This window comes from Hypomesus nipponensis, chromosome 13, assembly GCF_054491055.1.
Source record: "Hypomesus nipponensis isolate SF chromosome 13, ASM5449105v1, whole genome shotgun sequence".
Taxonomy (NCBI): Eukaryota; Metazoa; Chordata; class Actinopteri; order Osmeriformes; family Osmeridae; genus Hypomesus; species Hypomesus nipponensis.
The window spans coordinates 7,045,756-7,063,932 of NC_140373.1; the positions used below are offsets into that span (position 1 = coordinate 7,045,756).

An 18,177-nucleotide genomic window follows, 5' to 3' on the forward strand; every position below is an offset into this window, starting at 1 on the left:
CTACACTCCTGAACGCACCAGCCAGGACACGGCACAGTACACCCAGTCCACACCCCCACACAGTCCACACCCCCACCCAGTCCACAGCCCCACACAGTCCACACCCCCACACAGTCCACACCCCCACACAGTCCACACCCCCACACAGTCCACACCCCCACACAGTCCACACCCCCACACGGCTCAATTAGAACAATGTTAAAAGAGTGTGTGAATCCGACTGTTAGTTGAGGAGTCTGGTGTGGAGTCAGGTGGCTGAGCGGGTAGCGGATCGTGCTAGTAATCTGAAGGTTGCCAGTTCGATTCCCGGCCGGTACACATGACGTTGTGTCCTTGGGCAAGGCTACTTGCCTCGGGGAGAATGTCCTTGTACTTACTGTAAGTCGCTCTGGATAAGAGCGTCTGCTAAATGACTAAATGTAATGTAATGTTAGTTCAGCTGCTCCTATGAGACCTGCTGAGCTGAGGAGGGAGCAGGATCAAGATGTGTTTGGCCTCCCTCACCCTGGCTGTGAATTCATGTGTCGTCTGGGAGGAACACAGGGTGTCCTGGATCCTTGCTGAACCCTGGTCCCACATCTGCCCCGTGACATCCCGTTTATATTGATCCTATTAAGTACAGCCTGGTTCTAAAACCAATTTTGGTTTGGCTTTGATGATAACTTGATTCTGATTGCCTGGATGATTTGATCACTTTATCTTTAAATGAACTGTGCATTTACAACTCTTGTGAGTCATTTTCCTCTACCCACCACATTTACGGTGACAACGCAGATTTCATATAGTGTGGCGGGTACTTCGTGGTGTTGAGCTATGTTTTGCAGTAGCTACGTTCATACATACCACAGACCTATGTAATGGACCTAGTGACTAACTAATAAAAGAGAAACTGAAATAACTCCTTCCTTAATGAAATACACATGGCTAGGCTAGAGTGCTTCCCAAACACTGAACAGACACATCAATACACACACACACAGTCAGAGAAGAGTCATAGCTGTATTGTATACGGCAACATCTGTGAACTATTAAATGGACTCATCACCAGTAACAAAGCAGGACCTACACCAACGCACAACTCCTCGGGTTCCTCTCAGTGGACTTCTCTGACCAGCATCAACTTCTCAGGAGTCAGACTAAGCTATGATCTCAGCCACTTTAGATTCAGAGATGATTCACAGGGGATTTTGAGCCTGGCTATTTATAACCACACACACACACGTTATTTTGATTAACATTCCCTCAAATAAAAGCTGTAATCTGAGACCAGCTCCTGACCTGCCTGCCTGCCTGCCTGCCTGCCTGCCTGCCTGAGACACAGGCCTGTATTGTCATCCTAAATTAACTGGCTGAGCGTTATCTGGCCCCAACTCTGGGATGAGCAGTTATCTCATTTCATATCACCATTGTTTACACCGCAGATCTGCATAGTCGTTCTGTCAATGGAGCTTCGCATAATACTGAATGTGTATGAATACTTGGGGTCTGGGCTGGTCCAACACACAAGAGCCCTGGGATGAGATGATCTACTTGCCAAGGCAGAGAATCCCAGCAGATTCTATAAACTGACCCTCAGCCAGTTTATAGGAGCATTACTATACTCACACACACACACACACACAATGTGAGTATAGAGATATAAGGTATTAGAAACACATGGGCATCTATCCCACTCACAACCTGGTGCAGGGCAGGGGAAACCCCGAGCTATGGTTATGGTAACCTTAATGAAGACAGAGAGGAATATCCCACAGCCTCAGCACTACATCACACCCCAGAGGAAGCACGCACAGACGCTAAGAACACAGACTAGTCATCTCTCACACTGAGTGGGAGGAAGAAAGGAGGTTGAGGGGAGGAGGGAGGAGGAAGGAGAGTGGTTCCATATGATTCTCCTCCGTTAGATACTGTTATCCCAGAGAATTCACACACAAACTGTCTCCCACCAGTTCATTGTGTTTGTCACACTGATTCTCCTTCACCCTCTTGCCGTGGTGATATCAGTCAGGTGACATCACTGTATGATGTTAATTTGTTTCCATGTACGCAGTTAGAAGGACTTCAAGGTGAGTCACAGTAGAAATCAAACCTCTAATCCGAGAGTGCTTTAGAAGGTGATGGGTCAAAGGAGAAGAAAAGAGGTGGTGGTTTATATTACTTACGTGTTTATGCGTGTGTGTGTGTTTGTTTAAAGATAGTTAATAAATCAGTCTGGCAGGAGGACAAGGAGATCAGCAGGGAGCTTCAGATCAGCAGAGAAGGTCAGAAATATTAGAAATCTCAGCCATCTAAATCTTCTTCTGTAGATTCTCCAGGTGACATTAGCATATGAGAGTGACACACATTGTTCACTTCATTACTATATGCTACTTGATTACCAACCAGAGAAGTATACCTTAGCCTATTAGTAGACAGTAGAGTACAAGATGGTCCCACAGATTACAGTACAACACAGTACAGTAGAGTCCAGCAAAGAAGAGTCTGTCAAGAGTCCAGTAGAGTCCAGACATGCACTACACAAACCCCCCAGGTGTTGACGTCCTGGTGGGGGTTGTGTGTTCAGTAAATGCTCCTGACAGTGAGTATTGTAGTGGGGTGTTCAGAGTGAAACAGGACCTGTTAGGAAGCAGCTCTGGTAAACCACACTGTCACCTCCACTCACTTTGCTAACCACAGCACATGTGTACACACACACACACACACACACACACTCTCAGGCAGGCAGGAGTTGTACACACTTTAAAACACACAGGTGCAGTTCTAATATAAAATATTTGTGCTGCACTCCAGCTTCACAGAAGCCATAGAAAACAAGCATAGGTAAGCCTGAGCAGTGGACTATGTGGATTGTGGGCTCCAAGCAGGATTGTGCTGACTGTACGCCTATACATGTCCCAGATTCAACACTGCAGGACACAAGACATGTTTTCACTGACGGGCAGGAGAAAGGCTTTTAGATTAATTGAGAAAATACACTTCCATGCATCTCTGTCAGCCATAGTGTTGGGTTTCTAGTTGGGTTTGTACCCTGTGGAGCTCCAGGCTCTTCAGCAGACCTCATCTCCACTCACATGGTGAAAGGAAACACTGGAAAGAAGTCTGTGTAGAATAGCCCTCAGTATGGCTGCTGCCCTGAAGATCAGTGTGTGTGTGTGTGTGTGTGTGTGTGTGTGTGTGTGTGTGTGTGTGTGTGTGTGTGTGTGTGTGTGTGTGTGTGTGTGTGTGCGTGCGTGCGTGCGTGTGTTTGTGTGAGAGAGCATGTGTCCATGTGTCAAATGATTGATTGCCTGTTAAATGTTGCTTGTTTTATTATTGAAGCAGTATTGCCAAAGAACACAGGGAGCCCAGCTCAAGACTTTCAGCAGTTGAAACGTGGTTTCATGTTAGAGGTAAAAAATGAAAATTAAAAAGGAAAGAGAAAAGAAAGAGAAAGAGACAAAATCAACCTCAAAACATTTAGAAAACCATCTAAGTCTCATTTGTCAGTGTCTCTGGGTAGTGGTCTCATTTCACATTCCCTGGCAGAGTGTTTAGAAAAAGTATCTCTTTTCTCTCAGTGGGTTTCAACGTAGCCCTGCCAGCCCATGGTGGCCTAGTTTATCATGGTTTAGAAAGCTCCACAACGGTTAGGTGGAAATATGCCTTCACACATCCCAGAAGCTTCCCAGGGATGCCTGCTGAAACAGCAGGACACAAGAGGCAAGACCAGGAACCTAAGAGGAACCCTGTCCATAATCAACCTCGCAACCCCAGGCTGTCGCTAAAGGGACAGTAGTCACGTCTATATGCAGCCTCTGGGAATGAAGGCCCAGTGCACTAAACACATCGAGCCACCACACACTCGACCCTATTTGGTTTTAAGGGTCATGAGAAGACCCCCCCCCCCCTAGCTTCTGTCCCTAACACAGAATACCTACTTTGCCTTTCCGCTGTTAATTCTTCTATATTTACCTGTTTAAACATTTAACCTCAATTGTATTATGAGGGCGGTTTGACCCAGATCCTGGTAATCCTAGAGGCCTCGCTGAGCAGCTGAGCAGACCTGAAACTTGACTCTGGGCAGGAGACGGCATGACGACCCTTATGCTGGTCGTAGGATGAGAGATGGTCTTACCTTCTGGAAGAAGTCCTCGCCTCCGTTCACCCTGCTCTCAGAGGCGGCTGCAGAGAAGAAGAAGAGGACATGTTAAACATTTGCACCCTGCAAGTAAGGAATCACCTGCTCACTCCCACTCACTATTTACAGCTCCGAAGCTTTAGACATGCTTCATCATTGTTACTGCGGCTCCATCTGTTTTACCAATCCAGATCGCTCAATCTTTGCATTTCAGATCGTGGTCACTGTGAACTCCTCAGCTAAAACTGTCTGTGGTAGAAGAGAAGAATCTGATCACTTCAAATCCAATTAAAGGAATGATGATATCAGTGTGCGAAAACCGTGTGGTTTCCAGCCTGGCATAAGATGAGGTAAACTCAAAGTACTCAGTGAGAGTTAATGACAGTCGGCCAACAAAATCTTCTCTCTAGAACACGCTAGGATCATAGATCAACTGAATGATTACAGTCAAGATGACATGAGCACAGAACCACACAGAATCCAATAAATCACAGAGACACACAAAGACAAACCTAAAACATCTTGACGTGAATCTTTGAAAACAAATCCAGTCCACTAGAAGACTGACATTAAGCTGCATTCAATAAAATAATGAGGCAGCACCAATCACAAACACATATAACTTGAACAGCCAGACTGTCTGAATGACACAGGTCTTGTTTAGTAAAATGAGTAAATGAGAACAAAATGGTGATAATGATGTGTTTGCTATAAGTTTACTTATAAACTATTTAACCTCCTGTACAGATATGATGATGGTAATGATGAAGATGAGGAAGAGGATCCAGTGAATATCTAGGGGAATAGTAAGAATCTCTTGTTGCCCTAGAAACGCAAAAAACTTTCTGCCAGATGTCTAATGTTCCACTTCAGGAGTGTGTTGCATCAACAGCAGAGAACAGAACACACTAGCTGCATGGTGTGTTTTTCAGCTGGCTATACAATGACTAGTCAGAGTGTCATCACCAACTTTGAGCTTTAATGGAAATCTTACATAATATATACAGCACAGTCCACTGCTTGCACCGCTGGGTAATGAATGCTAAAACTCAGTTAAATACGTGACATATTACCAGATTATAAACAGACCCAGAGCTGGCCTGAGAGAATCCTCAGCATGTATCCCCCACTGTACAGAGTTTCAGCCTCACTAGATACCTCGCTGTAACACAGTGAATACCTCCCAAGACCCATTTGTTCAATCTAAGGACAATGAATAACCTTAATTCCAAAAGATCCTCAACCTAATCCTGGGAAATACACTAAAGCCATGTATCTGTTGCAAGCCAACTTGGGAAAAATAGTTAACACTGGATTGGACCATGTTTCAGGCTGATCATGCGTGTTTGATTGAGTGGAGTCCAAACTCAGTGTGTTTCGCTGGGCTGTTCTCCAGTGAAGGACCAGCCAGAGCCTCAAACACATTCCTCTCCCAACTCACATCCTGTGCTCCTTCTTTCACTGAACCCTGCAGACCCCATTGTCAGTCAGCCCAGCATCTCATCATAGAGTAACTGAAATACCACATAAATCCAATGTACTAGGGACTGCTACGCTATTGCACGTAGCAGCAAAGTTATTGCTGTTGGTGCTACAAGTGTTACTTTTTTGTTACTAACTACTAGCCAATCCCATGTGTTCCAACAGTCAAACACAAGTTCAGGCCTCTCTCTCTCTCTCTCTCTCTCTCTCTTTAGTACAGTTTCCCACACAACCATGAGGAAGTGGAAAGTGTTTTCCATAATTCCCTCAGTCTGTCTATCAATGTTACGGCAACTCATTAGAATGTAGTAGACTGCAGAAACTATAAAAATGAAGTGAAAATTCTAAACTGTGTTGTTAAAACACAGAATCTACTCCTGGCCAGATGGAGCATCTGTGTATAGATGCTACACCAGTGTTAGTCACTACAGTCAATGTTCCCTTGGTCCATGCCAAGGCCCACACCTGCTTCTCAGATAGGCGTGGGCTTCTGTAGGACTTCAGACATCCAAGAGTGGGGAAGAGGAGCAGGAATAAGCAGAGGTGGTGGATTAATAGGATGATATGGGAGAGAAGGGAAGGAGAGGAGGAAGAGAAGGAAGGAGTCTCATAACCATGATAGCATCACACATGGCAGATTTGACCAACATGGCTTCCAATAACTTTCCATTAATACAGTATGTGAAGAACATGTTGTGTTTTGTCTTTCAGATACAATCTTAGATGTACATATCTGCAGCATATGAGCACACTGGCTTCATTAAACTAGCTCGGAATGGCAGAGGACATGGTGTGCATTGTAGTAATCACATTTCCTGGTAACGGCTGACACGCATAGTGAACTGGCCCAAAGTAACCAGATACATGGTATAACTTCAACATTCAGATGTTATCAACTCTCTGGCTCAGACTGGTCTTGCTCTATTGATGATCTGTAACTATATTACAATCTAAATCAAACAGGCACAACTTCCTCCAGTCTATGAGTTCCAAATGAAAGACATGCTGTACACATCTTGATACAGGGCCCTTCTATCTCACCGCATATCCTCCACATCCATTCAACTTGGTGAAGAAATATCAAAACAGTACAAGGGCAAGAAATAAATCAATCAAGTAGCAGTTAGGCTAAGCATGATGATTTACTGGGAAAGAGTGAGCCTGGAGATCTACTTCTATACCACCTTGATTGAATGCGTAAGCAAACTTTGTGCATCTTGATGAGCCAACTTCTCAATATGATATAAGCAGGGCCCTGCTGGAATATGTCATGCATCATTCATTTGATAAATCAGTGCTCTCATCTGACAGTATTGGTTACAGCTGTGCAGAGTAGCAGACACTTCCACTTGTCTGGTCACATTAGCTATCAGAGGTCATATCATAGAAGGAAGGTTGCATGTTTACAGTAAAACTAAACTGGGTCCGACCGAGCAACTAAACTCGCCAGATGACTGTCAGACAAGGAGACCTGGTGTCTGATTGGTGAGTAGAACTGACTAGTGGGTCCCAAGGGAGATCCACCCACGCTATGAGGACAGATTGAGGAATGTACACTTCTCACCCAGCCAAAACATTACGACAGGCGGACGGAGCCTGAAAGCAAGAGGCAGTCAGAGCAGGGTTTAAACTGTTGCAGAGAAGCATGAGTAACAGGAAATGATCATAACCCTGATCATAACCTTCTTCTGATTACGTTCAACAGGACAAGTACAGATAACGTTGTCAACAAAAAGCATTGAGGAAATACAGATAAATGAATGAATGAATGAATGAATGAATGAGAGAACTCTTCAGCTCCATTAGTGTAGTCTTAGTGTAGAAAAAGACAATCAATAGGGGATGGAGACGCCAATAAGACTGGTTGTTGACATTTATCCTGGGCATTATATCCTGTGCTGACACATGCAAATGTAGCCTATCAATTGTTTTAAAACAAGGTTGATAAATTGTTCAAATATCAGATTTAGTGAGACATTGTCTTTCTTTTTCTTTATCTACCTAACTCATTAAAAGTTGTGCTCTCTACTGTTGTCCCAAAATCCCTTCACAATAACCCCCGGATTTTTCTCACGTGCTCTACATTAAGTCTACAGAAGCTTTGTACATTTACCCAGTAACAAAAGCTCCAGCTTCTTGCGGTCCACTCGAAACCTATCTTCGGTCCACTCGGGGTCAAACGGGGCCGGTGTCCCGCACGAGCCATCCTCCGAAGCAGGTAGTGGAGAGTCCGCACTGCGCTCACTATTGGACCCTGGGTCGGACTGTTGCAGGTATCCGCTCAATGAGTCGCTATGAGCGGCCATGGCATTGAGAGAGCACCGCTGAGTTGTTAGAGCACCCAAGCACAACTTTTCAGATATGTCCACTACTTTCGGACATTCCTCTAGCCAGTAGATGAAACACGTTTTAGTGTGTAAGACAGCTGTGAGACTGGAATCGAGCTCATTTCACTCTCAGCTACCTAGAGTTTTTTGTCCTCTGTAGCGCCGCCCTAACTTGCATCAACTGACTAGGATACATAATTGGCAAGGAACTATAGCTGGTTTCCTTTGAACACAGGCCGATACCATGGCCGATACCGACAATGTGCATGTGTTCCATGCATGTAATTAGGGCATCCTAGGAGCTATGCAAGGCTCAAAGCAGGATATGACGGTGATAAACTATATTAAACTTCTCCATAAAATTACAAATTCTTGTTTCTGTAATCCTTGAAATACAAATACTAAACATTCTAACTAAACCGTATCCTTTGTAAATGGGTTCAAGTCAGATACATTGCCCTTATTTCTGATATAAAAGAGCAAGGCAATACTGAACAACCAACAACACATCTTTATAATCAAACCTGAAGGCAATACTGCCACCGTGTGGAAGGAAATTGGACTGTATATGGCAACAAAAAGGAAAACAAAAAGCTGTGGTACTTCTGTGAAGAATTGTTCACGTCGAATAGCACATCGAATTCGTGTGACATCAAATTGCATGATGCAAACGATGACTGTATGCGGTATTAAATGTAATTCCGTGATACTTAATTTGTTGGCGTGATCAGGTAGGTTATAATAACAAGGCAGAATGTTCGTGAATGAGAAAAGTCAAGTTCCGACGATTAACAATGTAACATTTACCGCTCACTCGACTGAACACTCCGCTCTACCGATTCCCTTCTAATGTTGCGTTAGGTTGGATTGGATGTAATGGTTACTGAAAGGAATGTGCTTTCAATTCTGACACGACTGTCAAACGATTACAGACAAGATGGAGTCTGTAGGTTGAGGCGACTTCTTATTTCACAGGCTTTGTTGTGGGGATAACCAAATGCTACCTGCGTAGTTGAATCAAAAAATATATTTACAGGCTCAGTTGGCGACGTGGTCAAGCTTATAAAGAAACCGAAAGTATAGACGTTGAATCTCACATTTATTAAATTTGGCCGTTGTTTATGAGTCAACGATTAAAAAAAAAAAGCAGAAGACTAGACAACGTTACAGGCTACAGCAGCCTTCCATAGATCACTGAGGTAGTCTGGTTAACCAAGGATGCAAGATGACTGATCAGAGTGATGCCGCTGGATCTCCGGGTACCAGCAACTGTCGGCCGAGTTTGGCTCCAGGAACAGCTGGGCTGGCCGTTAGAACACTGTCCTCTCCACCACCGCCCCCTGGAAGACTTACCTCTCTACGTTCCAGGGATCTGACTTTGGGCGGGTTTAAAAAGGTAGCTGTACATCTTGCATCCTTTGTTACTGTAAGAGTTGCACATCTTCTCGAAAGTAACTATAAGTAGTCTAATAATTAATTATGTTTTGTTTTGTGGCAGAAAACCTTCGTTCCCAATGTGCAAGCAGTCAGGAAAAGCAAAGAAGAGTAAGTGTCTGGACGAGATAGCCTACCCTAATTCATATGATACTACAGGTTTTTAGTTTTTTAATCACAAACACAATGACAATTTTGTTCCATTAGATTAAGAGAAGAAAGTAATTTTGTCCCAAAGAAGGACAGAAGAGAGAGGGAAGAAAGGCACAGGGAGAACAGAGGGAAGAGGAGGGAGAGACCTGCAACCATCCAGTCTACCTCTATCTTTGAACAGGGTCCTGCTGATACCATACGCAAAACAGGTACAGGGTGGATGTCTGTATTACTATTGTTAAATTTGACTCAAGCAGAACCCTTACAGTTGAAACCTTCAATCTATGAACATCTACACAACACAGGAAAAAGCAGTAACACAGTATCTACACACAGGAAGTAACTGTGTTGCTACAGGAAGTAACTGTGTTGCTACTTCCTCCCTAGCAGGATGGAGGGCCAGAGACCTGGGTGACTGCGGAACGTCCCCTCTGGCTAAATGCGTGAAGAAGGAGAAACATGACTCAGAGGAGGATGAGGATGAGATACTAAACAAACTTCAGCGGGACGATGTATGTACAGGTTTCTCAGTTCCTCTACCTGTGGTGGCTGTACATGCAGTGTTATCTACACATCTGAATCATTTTCCTTTTAGTTTTTGGATGATCCTGGTTTGAAGAATGATGACAGCCAGAGGCCCATCCAACTCCCATTGTATCAGTCTAGCAGCTTCCTGAAAACAGATTCCCCTGCTACATGTAGGTACAGGACATGCTACTCACAGTATAAAACGAAACATTATTCCTCTAGGGGTCAGTCTTATTTAAAATGTGTCAATCTTGTGTGCATTCAAGGTATAACTGATGAAGAGGAGATGGCCCCTGAGCCGGCTGTGTTCAAAGTTCCTACCTCCAGGCCCCCTAAAGTTCTCCATGGTGGGGCTGAGGTGCCCAGGCCAGAGCAGCCCTCTGTGGCACAGCTTTTCCAGGACCTCAGCCTCTCAGAGAGGGAAGAGTTGCTCTTCATCCAGTTGCCAGACACCATCCCTGGTAGGCCCAACACGGCAGCTGCCTCTGAAAAACCTGTCAAGAAGGACTCCAAAGCTGAGGACAAGCGATCGGCACATGGGAAAACGCACGTGAGTAAAGTATGGAGCTGTACTTTGTATTTATGATGTCCCTGCCCTCCCTCCTGTTGTGTCCTCTCAGATGAGCAACCTCATTATGATAGCATTATATACCACCCATGTATACATATCTTGAATAATCTACCATCTCACCTTAACAGGAGGCAGCAGTAAGGGAGAGTGTGCCTGTCCTGTCTGACTTCTCAGAGGGGTTTATGGGTAAACTGCAGATCAGGAAATCTGGGAAGGTTCAGCTGGTGCTGGGTGACATCACAATGGATGTGTCTGAGGGTGCAGCCTTCTCTTTCCTACAGGTACAAACTATACATCTATCATCCACCCACACTACGCAGGGAATATGTCAACCAAACGCCAAGCTGATTTGAACATTCTTTTCCATCCTCCTTTTAGCAACTGGCGTCGGTGCGCATTTCTGAGGGTCTGGCAGGGGACATGTGTGTGTTGGGGAACGTCCATCACAAGCTGGTGTGTTCTCCTGACTTTGAAGCACTTCTGCAGGGGGTTCAGCCCAGCAAACACAAACCGTCATCACCTTTCTGACTTGTAGTCCTTTTTGTTTTTATCTGCACTGTGTATTTGTGTGAAGGTTTTTGAATATTGTACAGCATTTTTCTATTACCATGTTGCAAAAACATGCCTATTTATACGTGTTTTTTCATAAATGTTTTTAAACGTTTATTGCAAAAAGGACATGATACAAAACAGCCTATTTATGCAGGCAACTAATACTAAATACATTCTACAAGTAAAAGCAACTTATACAGTTATATTGATAGTTTGGATGTTTTCAATTGGAAAATAGCTCATCTTATTGAAATGACAACTGCTTTATTACAGTAACAATAAAGCATTTCATACAGAGCATGGTGAAACAAAGCATTTTGTGATTCTTTTCCAAGCAATCTGTCAGTTGAAAATGATATTGACTTGGTATTTATACACTCAACTTGGTATTTCTCAGTATGTAATGCCAACCGTACAATGTATGACAGATTATGCACAACTCGTAAGTACTTTAACCGAGGGAAAAAAAACAGTTCGGTACGGGACGGTAACTTCCTAACGCATCCAACACTGCTTCCAGTGGACCAACTCCTTGGCCTTGTTCTACATCAAAACTCAAGAGGCCCTTACAAACAGACATTAGTGGAGATCTGTGAAGAGCTGATGGGTCTAAACACTGTAGTTCTAGCTCAATCGTCCCCACTTTGGCATAGAGGCTAGGGCCTTGTGTCTGATGTGGTTCCTTCACTTAGGCCTTCTTCCCTCCTGCAGACTTCACAGTAACCACTTTCTTTACTACTTTGGAGCCCTTCTTGGCGACAGTCTTCTTGGCTACAGTCTTCTTGGCGACAGTCTTCTTCTTGGCTACAGTTCTTTTCTTTTTGACTGCAGTTTCCCCTGTTACCGCAGCCCTTGTCCTGACCAACCACTTCCTCCTGACCAGGTCTTCTCGTCCAATCTCCACCATCTGCTCCTCCCATGCCTTGATCTCATTCTTGTAGCGCACCATGTCGTCCTCTGATAGCTGCATGTACACCTATGAAGGAGGGAGGGAGAAAACGAAATGGGCATGAAGCAACACTAACAGCAGTGCTTGATATATGTATTTGCAATATCTTTCAGCAAAGTTCCACACACAACTTCACAGCCAGAAAGAGTGAGTTTGCATAGATGGATGGGATAATGCACAATATGAACCATTATGACTTGGTTATTGCTTTTTAAGCATTTTTTTATGTCCATAGAAATGACATCAAAGGTATTTATGTATAACCATGGGTATTAAGTGTTTGTCCTTTAAATGATGGGTTAAAGAGCCTCAGACAACAGCCATTGAGGACTCACTTGTTTCTGAAAACTTGTCTTTTTTTTCCAGTCCTCCGACAGTGTCTTCATCTTCATCTGAGAAAACAATGTATCAGCGAACAAAACAATTTTGTGATGAGCTTCTAGCAATGTAACAACAGGCTGCCAAACAGAAGGTGCACCTTATGGATATGGGTAAATATCAACATGGCCAGGCAGAAAAGCAAAACACACAGGGGCAGAAGGAGGTAGAGAGATTTAGAAAAGGAAATTAGTACATCAAGTTGTCACATACCGGAAAAGTGATCCCTCTGGCCTCCTCAAAGTGCTCTGTCATGTAAATGTTGAAGGCTGAACGAGGACGCTTGGGTTTCCCCAACCTGTTTAACTCCTGGCATTAAGGGAAGGACTGTTTAAGATACATCTAGAGGCCGATATAGTCTTGGATGGTAAAACTAAAAGTTTCTCGTAGGTTGAGTGTTTCCAGAAGCATACAAGTATCAACCAATATTTCTAACTGTATTGTAGTTTAATCTGCAGTCACAAGTATATTAATAATTTGATACATATCAAATTATTGTCGCAAGCAGTTTCTGGGAACTAAAAGTTCTAGGAACTTGCGATGGAAACGCAGCTTTTATTGATGATTTTCCAAAATGGTCCCTAACTAGACTAGAATGTAGAGGTGTCTTGTCACATACCCTTTTCTTTCTGACAGCCTTCCTTTGAGCCAGCTTCTCTCTCCTCTCCTCTGCCAGGGCAATGCTCTGGGCTGGGGAGAGCTGGGCCTGGTACTGCTGCAGGATCACTTTGAAACGCTCTCTTTCCACCGCTGACGCCTCCTCAAAAGGCTGGGAACAGAGAACACTGATTTATTTGACACCAGCTATGGGAATCAGAGAAGTACAGCACCTTTGACTTTCAAGAAAAAGGAGCACCTTAAATAAGATTGGTGCATTCTCAACTGACACGTCACTACATGACACTACACTGCCTGTTGTATATAAGCCAGTGGGTTACCCGTTTCTGCTCAGGACTCAGTGTCCTCCACTGCTGGGCTACCTTTTTGGTGATATCCACAAATTGAATAGCTGTAAAAGGAGGGCAAAAAGAACAGTCATGTAATCAAAAAAACTACTGGGATTCCCTGTCCAGACACAGTAGTAACAATCCTGTCGGAGCTAGACACTGACGTGACAGCTGAAGCTGTGCGAAATATATGCCACATCCTGCTGTGTGGCTTAGGCCTATATCTAACAAATGCTAAAAGTTGTCCATGGAGGACACGTTATTTTGCCTTAATAGGGATAAGGCATTGTCGACCAGATTTTGCAGTACAGATATTGATGGTGTTTAGCTTAAATTAAAGAAGAGTTAAAGAACACATTGGTCACCTGGATTCTGTCTGAGGACTATTGGTCGTTGCTGGTTCAGAAATCGCATATATCCATTGAGGGGTCTTTTCGGGGGCCCTCCTGAGGTTGTGGAGAAGCACTTGGTGGCTGGAAATGCACTGGTCCACCTACACAAGATAAGCACAAACTAGTCAATAGACATTGCCAAGCACATTTAACATGAGGAATCTAGTGAGCTAACTAGTTGTCCATCTATCCGACCAATTTTGACTATGACAGAGAAGGGAATCTACAAACTATTACTAACTCCAAAACGTGTAACTATCTGCTCACCGCTAGCTGGCACTCCAGTTACTTTACATAACTAGATAATGCTGTCTGTAAGTGTCATTAAAATTACTCTATTGCATTGTTAGTGTTGCTTCTTTGTTAATCAAGTGTGTGAGATACACATTTAACTAGCTAGGTGAATCTGCTGGTAAGCAAATTAACTAGGTTAGTAGGTAATTCTAAACCACGAAAAAGGACAAAACAACAACGTTCTGGAATTAAACTAGGCAGAATATGAGCACAGCTATTCCATTTGCGAAACAAAGCTTGCTAGCTACTAGCTAGTAGGTGTGAAATGCATGCCCAGGTGCAATTGAAGACCACGCATGGCCAGAACGTTTACAGTACTGTACCTTGCAAAGCTGGAAAAACTAGCGCACAACCCGAAGGACTTAGCCAGAAGACTACCGCCACTTGCTGACAACAACATTAAGGGAGCCATGACTACAATATTAATTCGGTGTTTCTGATGTCGAACAGACGACGTTATAGTCCCAGGAACGATTTATATTTAGTCCTTTTGCAATAAGCAACTTTCTAGATCGGTTCCTTCGTATCCTCCAGACCTACCCATGCAGGCATAAAGCTGCAGAAGGCGCCTTCAATGTCGCGGTGCCTTGTGGGATAAGGTCATGACTGTGTTTACATAGTTTGTTATTCAAGATGGTACATTTAACAAAATCTGAAAACGATCTGAACAGCACTGTTAAATTAAAACGGCGTAAAAAAAAAAGTTAAACTTCGGAATTTCGGTCAGAATGTTTAATCCGTATGATGTGTGTAATTTAAATTTAGGTTGGTAAGAATTAGTGGATATCCCTTCTACCAGGCAATTTCGTCTTGGAACTTAGAACATGTTCAAACTATAGAATCTGTGCTGTAGTTTGATAAAGTCATCTGCTTATTAGCTTATGCCCATACATTATCTTCTGATTAAGGTTGTGTGCTTTATAAAAAATGTCAGCATACATAAAAAATCCTCTGCAGAAAATCAGAACACACGGACATTAGATAATGATAAAAAGTGTACTGTATTTTAATTTTACAAAAGGTGCCAAATGGCATCATCTATAATTCAAGAGCCAAAATCGTTGTTATTTGCAGAGGATTTACATACATATTTTTAATGATACCTTTACATGTGTATGCGTTTATGGAAATAAACAGCAACAAGAGACATAGGTCCAAGATAGCAATAATGCTATACAATAACAAAAATCTCTAAAAAGAAAATAGACAAAATAATGAAAAAGTACAGTCATTGATTTCTTAATTTGCCACTTATAGTGAGACTGCAACTGTACTGTATTCATGTCTTTTCATGACAACAAACTAAACAATAAAAGGTGCCCAAAACTGAAAATCATAAGATACTAAATCAATGTCACCCCAGAAATACATTGTAAAGACAACACCCCTCAAATCTTCTAAATAATCTATCATTGTTTAAGAATGATAAATGTTTAAAGTACAATGTGTTCAATGTTACCCATGTTTACATTTTTATAGTAGAATTTACAGTGTTTTGTGACTTAAAAAAAACATCTTGTGCTGCATCTTTACATTGCATACTTTTGGGTCCATTCTTTCGCTAGTCTGTTGTATCTGGAACACAAGAGCAGTATGAGTGCACACTAGCAGCCCAATGATTCCCCAACACTATTATGTTCAATCAGAGAATCACAGGGGCTTTGGTGGCTGAGAAGCACTTGTTAAACACTTGCTCAAGATTTTGGACATAATGGCATAAATGTTACTCAAAACAATCCTAAATTCCATACTCACTTGTCTTTGTCTGATTTGTAGATGTGTGCTATGTCTGGGACTAGGGGGTCATCAGGGTTGGGGTCACAAAGCAATGAACATATGGACAATAGAACTGTAAACCAAAAATAGGTTTATTTTTATAGTATGATTAATCAAATCATCACAGGCTGATAAAGTAAAACAATTGCCATGTCATGTTCAGTGCACACATGGTACAATTATCACTTACCGATGCAGTACAGTTATTGAATTAAATTATGTTCTATTATGTAAGGTTGATAAATAGTATAACATGATGGAACTGATGATATTATTTGTTTACCTTTTGATACCGTTAGTGCTGGGGACCACTGCGACCTCAATATATCCAGGCAAATACTCCCATTACTGTTAATGTTTGGATGGTAAATCTTTGTTGTAAACGCTACCTACAGAAAGACGGTAGTTGGTTAAGTTTGGGGAGTCTGAGCTCACCCTAACCCTGCGTATCCACTCCTGCGGAGCGGGCGTCACGTCGGCGTTGGCTTCCAATTCATTTTCAATGAACCCGGGCGCGCCGCCTGCTCCGCTGTAGTGGTCACGCAGCCTAACAGTAAACAGTAGTCAAGTTCCCTGAACCTGACTTTACACCTTTACACTGAAAAGAAAAGATTTCTTGGAAAATTCATAGTTAGTCCATGACTAGATTGTATATCTATCCAGAAAACTGGAACTTTATTGTCGTTCAAAGTAGAGTAGTAACTGTGACTCATTTCTTGCCTTAGGTGGCTTGAAGGGATAGTCGGTGGGAAAGTGGATGGTGAGAAAGAAGACACCTCCCTGGTAAGGACTGTCGGGCTGTTAGATGGAAACATTAAACCAGGCAGACAAATTAAAAGGTGAAGGTAATCGATTATGCATTTTCTATAATACCTACAATAAGAATACGTTTTGCATTTTGCCTTCCAAAATCCAACCAGTGCTGCAATCAAACATTATAGACTGACAGTATAAACAAGCAGTTGCTAGTTCTAGGCTACCACACCTTAGTGCTGTTTAAGGTTTTGGATTATACTTACAGGTCCCATTATTGTTGCTTGCCAATGGAACACTAATAAAGATAAAGAGAGCATGAGAGAGGGAAAGGTCAAAGGGGAAAGTGACACTACAGTGTGGAAGTTACAACCCCAGTACAGTCACTTCACTTACAGTCCTCCCCCACAGGTCCAGCTGAACACTGGGCAGGAGGGTCCCTCTGCAAGTCTTGAAGCTCCTAAAAACAGAGAACATGGAACAGGAAGGAGTGTGTATGTATGTGTGTGTGTGTGTGTGTGTGTGTGTGTGTGTGTGTGTGTGTGTGTGTGTGTGTGTGTGTGTGTGTGTTGTTGAAAGAAAAAGTACAGAACAAGTCAAACAGGTCATTGAGATATTTCAGCATTCTAAAATTGTTCGTTCAAGGGCGACTGGGCCACACAAGTCTGCCTTCAAAGGTATCTTCATGACCAGTGTCATACCCCCAGAAAATAATGTAGATACATGTAGTAAATACAAGTATTATTAAAAACCCCTAAGCTATGTCACAGCTTCTTTTGACATGTAGTACTAGCTGCCGCTAGCTAGCACAACTGAAAATGAAAGAATTCCAATTTGAACATTGAAGTTCAAGTGACAACTGTCTAGATTCCACGTATAAACTCCAATCCCAATGCCAGTTTAACATTCAAGCTATCTAAGTGGGGACACAACTGTCTGCTCTGATTATTATGATGTGACATTCCTATATTTGCTTTATTACAGCTAGCTTGCTAGGCTGTGGTAGCCAGCTAGCAAGTGAAGTGGCGAAAAGATGACAGTCGATGGGCCACACTGAGTTCAGCTGAAGAGTTAAGTACGACTCACCTTCTGTATTCTTTTCAGTGCCATAATTACTGACTTCAAAATACGTTGATTAGTCTGTGTTCACTTTCTCTTTTCGTAGATGTCGACTGTAATAGTATTGCTGATGAGATACGGATAAATTCAGTTTCCCTGAACAGATCATCAAGGGTGTGTTGTTGGATGTCTTTTGTTTCCGCCTTCTGTTTACGGTTGGCCTTGGCCAAAGGAATGCTGGGAATTGTGGTTTTTAAAACGAACAACCAGTTTCTTGTTGCCCAACTCTATTTCTCAAAATTTCTATAAATCTAAACAGCGTCTCGCTCTTTCCATCTCTCTTTTTTTCTCTCTGTCACTCTCTGTCGCTCAATCACTTACACTCACACAGAAGTAAAATGCACTGAAGATGAGAAATACCTGCAGTTGGTACAATCGTGTTTTTCTATTATCAATGCATTTAGA

General features: G+C 42.7%; 4 protein-coding genes across 5 annotated transcripts in view; 1 reads left to right on the plus strand and 3 right to left on the minus strand.

The window, feature by feature from the left end:
* Positions 1-8,119, minus strand: part of bicc1 (BicC family RNA binding protein 1) — a 29,104-nt gene extending 20,985 nt beyond the window's left edge. The window contains exons 1-2 of the mRNA XM_084670690.1: positions 7,713-8,119; positions 4,115-4,161 (exon numbers count right to left, since the gene is read on the minus strand). Coding sequence (XP_084526816.1) covers positions 4,115-4,161; positions 7,713-7,905 — 240 coding nt within the window. The 5' untranslated portion in view covers positions 7,906-8,119. The remainder of the gene's footprint in view (positions 1-4,114; positions 4,162-7,712) is intronic.
* A 369-nt stretch (positions 8,120-8,488) lies between these two features.
* Positions 8,489-11,275, plus strand: LOC146259740 (DNA-directed RNA polymerase III subunit RPC4). Of its 2 annotated transcripts, none has more exons than XM_084670611.1 (8): positions 8,489-9,322; positions 9,425-9,471; positions 9,568-9,722; positions 9,901-10,025; positions 10,109-10,211; positions 10,308-10,591; positions 10,741-10,893; positions 10,991-11,275. In XM_084670611.1, the coding sequence occupies exons 1-8, from the start codon at positions 9,152-9,154 to the stop codon at positions 11,138-11,140; spliced, it is 1,188 nt and encodes a 395-aa protein (XP_084526737.1). In that variant the 5' UTR covers positions 8,489-9,151; the 3' UTR covers positions 11,141-11,275. The 2 variants fall into 2 exon arrangements, with proteins under 2 accessions (XP_084526737.1, XP_084526738.1); XM_084670612.1 differs by having other exon boundaries at positions 9,904-10,025.
* A 133-nt stretch (positions 11,276-11,408) lies between these two features.
* Positions 11,409-14,709, minus strand: tfam (transcription factor A, mitochondrial). The gene is made up of 7 exons (XM_084670613.1): positions 14,448-14,709; positions 13,804-13,931; positions 13,430-13,500; positions 13,111-13,260; positions 12,705-12,800; positions 12,449-12,505; positions 11,409-12,140 (listed from the first exon to the last, which is right to left on the minus strand). The coding sequence occupies exons 1-7, from the start codon at positions 14,534-14,536 to the stop codon at positions 11,853-11,855; spliced, it is 879 nt and encodes a 292-aa protein (XP_084526739.1). The 5' UTR covers positions 14,537-14,709; the 3' UTR covers positions 11,409-11,852.
* A 397-nt stretch (positions 14,710-15,106) lies between these two features.
* ube2d1b (ubiquitin-conjugating enzyme E2D 1b) lies at positions 15,107-18,091 on the minus strand. Its single transcript, XM_084669520.1, has 7 exons — positions 17,740-18,091; positions 17,050-17,113; positions 16,920-16,951; positions 16,621-16,698; positions 16,184-16,289; positions 15,880-15,973; positions 15,107-15,699 (listed from the first exon to the last, which is right to left on the minus strand). Exons 1-7 carry the CDS (start codon positions 17,761-17,763, stop codon positions 15,654-15,656), a joined length of 444 nt encoding a protein of 147 aa, XP_084525646.1. The 5' UTR covers positions 17,764-18,091; the 3' UTR covers positions 15,107-15,653.
* Positions 18,092-18,177: the final 86 nt, after the last annotated feature.

Bases quoted from the DNA above. Each gene is read 5' to 3' on its own strand.
- ube2d1b (XM_084669520.1), bottom strand. From the start codon at position 17,763: ATGGCACTGAAAAGAATACAGAAG. The intron at 16,952-17,049 runs GTAAGTGAAGTG...TATCTTTATTAG, and splicing joins TGGACCTGTGGGGGAGGACT to TGTTCCATTGGCAAGCAACA. The intron at 16,699-16,919 runs GTAAGTATAATC...TCCATCTAACAG, and splicing joins AAGCAACAATAATGGGACCT to CCCGACAGTCCTTACCAGGG.
- LOC146259740 (XM_084670611.1), top strand. From the start codon at position 9,152: ATGACTGATCAGAGTGATGCCGCTGGATCTCCGGGTACCAGCAACTGT. The intron at 10,026-10,108 runs GTATGTACAGGT...TTTTCCTTTTAG, and splicing joins ACAAACTTCAGCGGGACGAT to TTTTTGGATGATCCTGGTTT. The intron at 10,894-10,990 runs GTACAAACTATA...TCCTCCTTTTAG, and splicing joins CAGCCTTCTCTTTCCTACAG to CAACTGGCGTCGGTGCGCAT.
- tfam (XM_084670613.1), bottom strand. From the start codon at position 14,536: ATGGCTCCCTTAATGTTGTTGTCAGCAAGTGGCGGTAGTCTTCTGGCT. The intron at 13,501-13,803 runs GTGACCAATGTG...CTCCTTTTACAG, and splicing joins AGTCCTCAGACAGAATCCAG to CTATTCAATTTGTGGATATC. The intron at 13,261-13,429 runs GTAACCCACTGG...CTCTGTTCCCAG, and splicing joins TGAGTCCTGAGCAGAAACGG to CCTTTTGAGGAGGCGTCAGC.